Source organism: Nicotiana attenuata, unplaced genomic scaffold (genome assembly GCF_001879085.1).
Source record: "Nicotiana attenuata strain UT unplaced genomic scaffold, NIATTr2, whole genome shotgun sequence".
NCBI lineage: Eukaryota > Viridiplantae > Streptophyta > Magnoliopsida > Solanales > Solanaceae > Nicotiana > Nicotiana attenuata.
This window is the reverse complement of record NW_017670590.1, coordinates 183,407-192,334: the sequence shown is the minus strand read 5'-3', so window position 1 is coordinate 192,334 and position 8,928 is coordinate 183,407. Positions and strand designations below refer to the sequence as shown.

Genomic DNA, 8,928 nt, shown 5'->3' with positions numbered 1-8,928 from the left:
CTCTTGCCCGAGCACTCCATAGACTCCTTCGAGATGCTAGCGGACTCTTTCATCATGGCCCATGCCAGGGCCAGAAAGGTACAGGCCCGAAAGGCTATCATATTCAGTACTGCACAAGTAGAGTCCGAGTTGCTGTGAGAGTTTGTGACCAGATTCCAGAAGGAAAGAATGTTGCTACCGGTCGTACCAGGTGAATGGGCAGTTGAAGCATTCACCAAAGGTCTGAATTCAAGAAGTTCCGACGCTTCCCAGAAGTTGAAATAAAGTTTGCTCGAGTTCCAGTCAATAATATGGGAAGATATTCATAACCGGTATGAAACAAAGATAAGAATCGAGGATGATCAGCTCAGTTTCCTAGTATCAACCAAAAGCTGAGACAGAGAGAAGAATAAAGAGAAGCCAAGAGATGACTTCGACTCGAATCGACGGTCTTCAAGGGGTCAATTTTTACCCTATGAACGGGCCGATGGTCGCGGCAGCAGTTTTCGGTCGGCGAATAGATTCGTCGCCGATAGGAGAATTGATTGCGGCCGGAATAACAGGTCATTGCAAGACAAGGATACATTGGGTTCTCGGGATTCCCCTTATTCCAGGCTTTCCGAGTTTAACTTTAATGTCAGCGTGGTGGAGCTAGTATCGGCAGTGAAAAATATCAAAGGACCAACGGTCACCAGACAAGGGACTGTCGGCATTTGCGTGAAGAGGTAGCAATATTGCTAAAGAATGGTCATCTCAGAGAATGTTTAAGTCACCGGGCTAAAAACAACTACGGTCGCAATCTTGATAATGTGGAACCTTCAAAATCAGGAGAAGATCCCCTACGCATGACGATCAACATGATTTTCGGGGGGAACGAGATTAACGGGGTTACATTCTCGATAGTAAAAAAGATGAAGGTGTCAATGACACACGGTAAGAGACTCCAAAAAGTCGTTGAAGACGACATTACTTTCACGGAGGAAGACGCAGATGGATTGTTGCTACCGCACAATGATGCATTGGTAATTTCCTTAAATGTCTTAGATTTTCAAATTAAACGTGTTCTGGTGGACCCAATAAGCTTAGCCAACATTATACAATGGAGGGTGTTGGAGCAAGCCAAGCTCACCAGAAGCATTATTTCGGCCACAAAGATCCTCGCCGGGTTCAACCTAGCAAGTGTGACAACCCGAGAGGAGATCTTGTTACCTACGAATGCTGAGGCAGTGATGAAGACGTCTCTTTTCGAGGTGGTGGAGCGCGGCATGGGCTATAATATTATCATGGGTATATCGTGGTTGCACTAGATGAAGGATGTGCCATCAATATATCACCAATTGCTAAAATTCCCAACTCCCGAAGGAATTAAACAAATAAGAGGCAATCAACCGGCAGCAAGAGAGATGGATGTAATATCAATTTCTAGTAGCAAAAGGAATGAGCATGCGTCATAGCAATTATAGGAACTGGTGCCTGCTTCCGAGCCGAGCAAAGTCAACCGGAGGGGGGGAGATTCATCGGAATCATATCAGGTACCAAGATATTTTCAATTACCAGAAGAAACAGGCGCAACAAAATCCACGGCGGAAGAGCTCGAACAAGTCGCATTGTTCAAAAAACTCTCAGAGAGGAAGTTCCACTTGGGGACATGACTACATCCCGAACTAAGGTATCCCGCTAAAAGTGGTTGTGCACAAACTAAGCCTGGACACCAACATTCCTCCGGTGAGACAGAAAAAATATCCTATTGCCGAGGTCAAGAATAAATTCGTCAAGGAAGAGGTAACTCGCTTTCTTGATATTGGTTCAATCCGAGAGGTAAAATATCCTAATTGGTTAGCTAACGTAGTAGTAGTTCCAAAGAATAATAATAAGTTTTGCAAGTGCGTAGACTATAAGGATTTAAATAAGGCGTGCCCAAAAGACTCGTTCCTATTGCCAAACATTGATCAAATGTTTGATGTGACACCCGGGCACGAGTTAACGAGTTTCCTCGATGCTTATTTCGGGTACAACCAAATTAAGATGAACCTGGAGGATCAGGAAAAAACTTCATTCACCACGAACTTCGGCACATACTGTTACAATATGATGCCCTTCGGGCTAAAAAATGCCAGAGCCGCTTATCAACGGCTCGTAAACAAAATGTTTGAGAAACAAATAGGGAAAACTATAGAAGTTTACATAGATGATATGCTTGTTAAGTCTTTGAATGCAGGTGATCATCTTAGACACTTGCAAGAAAATTTTGACATTTTAAGGAAGCATAACATGAAGCTTAACCCCGAGAAGTGTGCGTTCGGGGTCAACTCCGGTAAGTTCCTGGGATTCTTAGTGTCTCAAAGGAGGATCGAGGTTAACCCTGATAAAATCAAAGCCATCGAAGACATCCCGGACTAGCTATCAAGCATAAAGGAGGTTCAAAGGCTAACGGGGAGACTGGCCGCTTTGACCAGATTTATTTCCCGATCTTCGAAAAAATGCCATCATTTCTTTTCACTCACCGAAAAGAAGAATACCTTTGAATGGACACTAGAATGTCAGCAGGCTTTGAAGTATCTGAAAAGATATTTGTCAAGTCCTCCGTTATTGTCACAATCGGAGGAAGGCGAACAACTACTGATCTACTTAGCGGTCTCGAAAGTAGCGGTAAGTGCCGCTTTAGTCCACAAAGATGAAGGTACACAATCTCCTATTTATTATTTAAGTAATATTTTCACGGGAGCAGAAACTCGCTACCCACATCTGGAAAAATTAGCCTTAGCCCTCGTAGTCACTGCTCAAAACCTAAGGCCTTATTTCCAATGTCACTTGATAGCTATGGTGACCGCTTTTTTTCTGCGAAATATTCTTCATAAACCTGAACTCTCAGGTAGGCTGGCCAAGTGGATCATCAAAATGAGCGAATTTGACATAGAATAAAAACTTAGGACTGTAATTAAGTCACAAGTTTTTGCCGACTTTGTGGCCGATTTCAGTCTGGGACTATTGCCTCTGGCTACCAAAGAAGCAGTGATGGTATCAAAATCGACATCAGGAGTTTGGACCCTATTCACAGATGGAGCTTCCAACGTGAAGGGGTCCGGTATGGGCATAGTGCTAGCCACGCCTTCAGGAGAAACCCTAAGGCGGGCCATAAAAACTGTTCCTCTGAGTAACAATGAAGTAGAGTATGAAACTTTGATTGCAGGGCTCGAATTAGCCCGGGGACTGGATTCTGACGTCATATAAATCAAATGAGACTCCTAGTTGGTAGTAAATCATGTCTACGGGATCTTCGAAGTGAAAGAGGAATGCATGCAACAATACGTAATGAAGGTCCACGCTTTTCTTGCTCGGTTCCGGGAGTGGTCAATTACGCATATCCCAAGTGAATAGAATGCAGAAGCAGATGCACTAGCTAACCTTGTCTCGTCAATGGAAATGAAAGGATCGGACTCTGGTATGGTCATACAACTTATACATTCGGTACTAAACGCAGATAGCTATTACGAGGTAAACGCGACTAACTTAGTTTGGGACTAGAGAAATGAGATGATTGACTATCTCGAGCATGGGAAATATCCTGAAGATCCTAAGGCATCTCGGGCACTGCGCACTAAAGCAGCTCGATACAGCTTCAAGGGGGGTCAATTGTACAGAAGACCTTTCTAATGCCTATTGGCCCGATGATTGGGAGCCTCCGAAGCTAATTAATTTATGCGAGAAGTCCATAAAGGGATCTGTGTAAATCACTCAGGCGCAGATTCCTTAGTACTAAAATTAATTAGAGCAGGATACTATTGGCCTCGGATGGAACAAGACGCCAAAGCTTATGTTCAAAAATGTGATAAACGCCAACGCTATGCATCGTTGGTACATCAACCGGCAGAGCCATTGCACTCTATTTTTTTCATCATGGCCATTCATGAAATGGGGAATGGATATCGTCGGACTACTACCCCCGGCCCCCCGTAAGGTAAAATTTCTATTGACTTTAACTGACTATTTTTCTAAGTGGATAGAAGCAGGTTCTTATCAAAAGATCGGCGAACGTGAAGTGGTAGATTTATTGTTGGAGAACATAATTTGCAGATTTGGGATATCAAAAGAGATAGTCTGCGACAACGGGCCGCAATGTATAGTCGCAAAGGTCACAAAGTTCCTTGAAGACTTGAAAATAAAAAGGATCACATCATCACCCTATCATCCGAGCGCAAAGGGTTACAAAGTGATTATACAAAATCTCAAAAAGAGATTGGAAACGGCTAAAGGTAAATAGCCCAAAGAGCTGCCAGGTGTACTATGGGCGTACCGAACAATGGCCAAATCGAGCACGAGAGAGACTCATTTCTCTATTATGTACAGAGCAGATGCCCTGATCCTGGTAGAAGTAACGGATCCTACCCTGATATATTTCATGCTAAACGAATAAGCAAAAATGAAGCTATGTTAGTCAATTTGGAGTTGCTTCATGAACACAAGGACTTGGAGCATATAAGGATGGTAGCCCAAAAGCAAAGAATAGAGAGATATTACAATCGAAGGGCCAACCTCCGTTATTTCAAAGTTGGAGACTTGGTTTTAAGGAAAGTAACCCGGGAGCTCAATGCGGGGAAGCTAGGTCTAACATGGGAAGGCCACTACCAGATTTCAACTATCACCGGGAAAGGGTCATACGAGTTAGAAAATCAAGATGGATAAAAGTTGCCAAGCAACTGGAACGTGGCATACCTCAAGAGATATTGTTTCTAATAAACATCGCATGTACTGAAAGTATGTGCTTCACTCTTTTTCCCTTCATCCAGCTTTTGTCCCAATTGGATTTATCTGGCAAGGTTTTTAACAAGGCGGCAATGGAAAACATACTATAAAGGAAGCTTCAATAGTAGCAATAAGACCTTTGAATGACAAGGCACACAAGTAAAGAACCACTACGGAGCGGTTAGATAGTCTTTTGCTCGATAGCAAAGTTCCTACCAGGAAGTAAAGTTTGTTGTCGAACAGAGATTACCCGACCGTTGATAAGTGCAAGCCACTAAGGCATTGTTAGATAATCTTTGGCTCGATAGCATAAATTCATAAGGGGAAGTGAAGTTTGCTATCGAACTGAAGATTATCTAGCAATTCACTGGTGGAATACTCGAAAGTGCAAAACTTCCAGTGCTCAAATTCACATTCTTCGCATTCGAACACTGGGGGGAATGATATGAGGATATGGCAACAACGACTGCCACTTCGACCGGAATACAAAACCCCAAAACATAGTTGTATCATTGGGACCAGGGACTGCGCTGCCAGCCCTGTAGAAACAAGTTGTACAAGTTAGCCACAAGAAATGACAATTTCTATTTACCACAATGAATGCTTGTGTATTTTTAAAAATGGAAGAAATAAAGTAAAGTCCTTTGATTTCTATCTTGTTTCTTGTCTGAATGATGAATTGATTTTATCATTTGAAAGTTAAACAAGTACTTCAAATACTAGTGCCATAATGAACAGAAGATTTCCTCTTCAAGAGTACCGTAAACAAAAGAGGCCCTCTCTTATGAAAACCCTCACATTTAAGGGTTGATTTCGGAAGAACTTATGCTCGAAATCCAAATGCTTTTGGGGGAAATACACACCCGAAGCCTTGCATAATTAGACGCAAATAGTAAAACGGGCGCAAACATTTAAACAAAAAGAGACGCAAAGAGCAAACCTGCGCAAATATTTAAATGAAAAAAGATGCAAAGAGCAAACCTGCGCACATACTTAAACAAAATGACACAAAGAGAAAAACTTATAAAATGTCTCTATTTACAATAAATGTGCCAAACAACACAAGTATAAAAGTGTGAAAAAGAAAGCAAAAATTAAGTTGGTGCATCTTTGGAACCCGGAGGAAGAGAAGCATCTCGCCCCCAGGAAAAATGGGAAGACCTGTCGTCGGTTTAGTATCATGGCCCTTATCATTTGGTCCTTCAGCTTCATCACCTTCTGGTTCTTCTACAATTCCTGTGAACTCAGAACCGGAACCAAAAGAATCGGCAGCATTAGGCCGGGCAGGAAGACACCTTTTTGCAGCTAACTCCAGCCACATGCCTTAGCGATTTTGGCATCAAAGTTAATGACACCCTCTTTGGCCTCTTCCAAGGTTTTTCTCTTCATGTTGTACATAGCATATGTTTTCTAAATAATGAGGGAAGCCGCTCGGCGCTGAAGTTCCTCTTTAAGTCGGTCAACCTCAGAAGAAAGGCTATGCCCCGCAGATCTAACGTGCAGAGCCTCACATAAGGGTCACGGACAGTAGAGCTGAAAATTCTATTATGCTCAATGGTCCTCTTATGCTTCTCCTCCAATTGGCAATACTTCACCTCGACAATAGTAACTTCTTCAACCTTGGAGTTTAAGGCCGCCTCCAAATTATTCAATCTTTTAGTGGAAGCAGCCTCGCGATCGGATGCAGCAAGAACGACATTATGGACTTCAACCCATTTGGCCCTAGCCTTTTCAAATTGAGCCCTCAACGGGGCGATCTCTTGGCTAAGGGTCACTATTTCTTGCTTGCTTTTCTGCAACTGAGCCTCCAACTCAACGGCCTCAGCAGCTCATGCTTCCAGTTCCGAGAGGCGAGCAGTAGTTTGATTTTGTTCGACCAAAAGTTGATTCCGCTCGGAGGTAATTCCCTCTTTATCACGAATCAGCCTTTAGACGCCCTCGGAAGCAAGAAAGTTGGCCTGAAAAACAAAAATGCAAATTCAAATCCTACTATATCAAAGATAGAAGAAATAATGAAGGAAATGAAGAATATACAGTTGATGCGTTCTGCATGGCATTGTTTAACAAACACTCTCCCAAGAGAGCTTGTATCTTTTCCCTATCTTTTTTTGAAGTCAAAGGCTTCATATAGTTAGCAAGTTCCACCGGCCAGGATAACAGATGGCACCCGGTAGAGACCGAGAGGGTGACGCTCATCCTTCTTTGGGGATCTTCGGAAGGGACAACATAATTTTTCCCCAGGTTCCCATGAGCGGGACATCCTTCTCTCGGGCAGATGTGGTCGGCGGAGATGATGTGACAATTGCCAGTAGCAAAGGCAGAGGTTGTGAAGAAGGAGATAAAGCGATGGCGTTAAAGGATGAGAAGTGTGTGCGGCAAGTGCAGTGCTGGTTGTTGGTTGCTCATCAACCAAAGATGGCAGGGACCCGGTACTAGGCCTTACGGTACCGGGCACAATGACTGGAATTCGGGAACAAGGGTTGGCATTTTCCACCATATCATACTCCCCCCAGAGTGTCGAGGCATCGTCCTCCTTTGGTATAATTAACTCAACAGATTGACCATTTTGTTGAGCTGAGGAAGGTCGTCGTCTTCTATGTAGAGAAGCCCCCTCCTTGCTGGCTTCTCTATCATCGTCGACCACCATGGTGTCTATGGTCGGATCAGACGCGGGGCTCATCAACACAACTTCCGGAGATGACTCGGGTGCGACACTCTTTGCCTTTTTATTTTTTTCCCCAGTCGCAGAGGAACATCTTCTTTTTTGTTGCTTATCTCCGACCAGGGACTCTGAGAATAAGCATTTATAGTAGAAGTAGGCCTGGAGACACCTATTCGGGTAAACGCCTCCTGTAGTAGCCTCGCCGCATCAGTAGGATCATCCAAAACGTCCTCATCAGGGATGATAACTGAGCCTTGGGGTAGACCTGAATTCAACAAAGGAAAAAGGGTTAATGAGCTTTCTTGTACGAAAGGGAAAAGCGTTCGAGTTTAACCTACCATGATTTTTGGCCTTCCACCCGTATTTAAGGGCTAGTTCCTTCCACGTATGGGTCTCGGGCGTAGTTACGTCCAAAATATTTTGGACCCACTGGTCCAAGCCTTTAACCAGCACTGGAAACCATCGAGTTGCTGAAACAAGTAAAAGAAAAGGAATCAGTCACAACGTGGGGTGATCTTTAACTAGAATAGGAGACAAACGATGAACTTAAGAGTACGGTTCCACAACTCAGGAAAGTATGAAGCTGTGGCCGAAATGATATCTTTGGTGGTAATTGCAATGAACTGTTCCATCCATCCACGGTTGTTGTCGTCATCCATGCTGGCTAGCATAGCATAATGGCCCCGTTTACTGAAATTTATCATTCCCCCACAAAATATCTTGGGGGAATAAAGGTTCATTAATCAAGCTAGAGTTAGCGCCTCTCCCGTTTCCTGGCACAGACGCCGAAGACAAGCGACTGTCCTTCACACAGAAGAACTTATTTGTGTCAGGCACACCTGGTAGCGGATGCAAAACTCCATAATAATGGAATCAAGCTCCCCACTCAAAGAGAATGACCCCAAAGTGAATAGATACGTATAAAAATACGTGAAACCCTTTTTTGGGCAAGGTTATCTGCTCTGCTAGATCAGGAGTGATAATGTCTAAATCTTAGAAATGGCAATCTTCCTTCACAACAGAAATGCTGGAAGGACGAATAAAAGAATGGTAGACACCAACGGCCCACGTACATGGGTTAGTGGAATGAAACTTTTCTTCGAAGTCTTTAGTTGTGACAAGACTTATTGGGATGATGGAGCTCACCGTAGAAGGAGCAGCATCATCAACTTTACCTTTGTTCTTTGAGGAATTAGGTTTATTAAAAGAAGAAGCCATTTTTATCAGAAAAGAAGGAAGAGTTTCTTTGAAGAAGAAGGTTGAAGAAAGGCTTAAGACAAAGTACGAGTTGAATAAAGAGAGCTTGAGAAAGTTTGGAGAAGTAAGAAGTGCAAATAAAGAAGTTTGATGCGTATATGTAAAAGAATAGACCGCTAAAATCGTGGCCATAATTACCTCATAACAGGAAAAAGTGATGTTGAATCGTGGGATGGCGCGTGTTCGGTGCATTAAATGCGAAGAGACGTGCGTCGTCAGAAACATTTCAGAGGGGGTCAGAGAATTACCGCCAAGAAAGGTATCTCTACTAACTTTTCGATGACACA

General features: G+C 43.3%; 1 protein-coding gene across 1 annotated transcript; it reads left to right on the top strand.

Annotated features, from left to right (window-relative positions):
* Window positions 1–466: 466 nt before the first annotated feature.
* LOC109241314 lies at window positions 467–1,286 on the top strand. Its single transcript, XM_019408039.1, has 2 exons — window positions 467–568; window positions 621–1,286. Exons 1-2 carry the CDS (start codon window positions 467–469, stop codon window positions 1,284–1,286), a joined length of 768 nt encoding a protein of 255 aa, XP_019263584.1.
* Window positions 1,287–8,928: the final 7,642 nt, after the last annotated feature.

Bases quoted from the DNA above. Each gene is read 5' to 3' on its own strand.
- LOC109241314 (XM_019408039.1), top strand. From the start codon at position 467: ATGGTCGCGGCAGCAGTTTTCGGTCGGCGAATAGATTCGTCGCCGATA. The intron at 569-620 runs GTTCTCGGGATT...CTTTAATGTCAG, and splicing joins GCAAGACAAGGATACATTGG to CGTGGTGGAGCTAGTATCGG.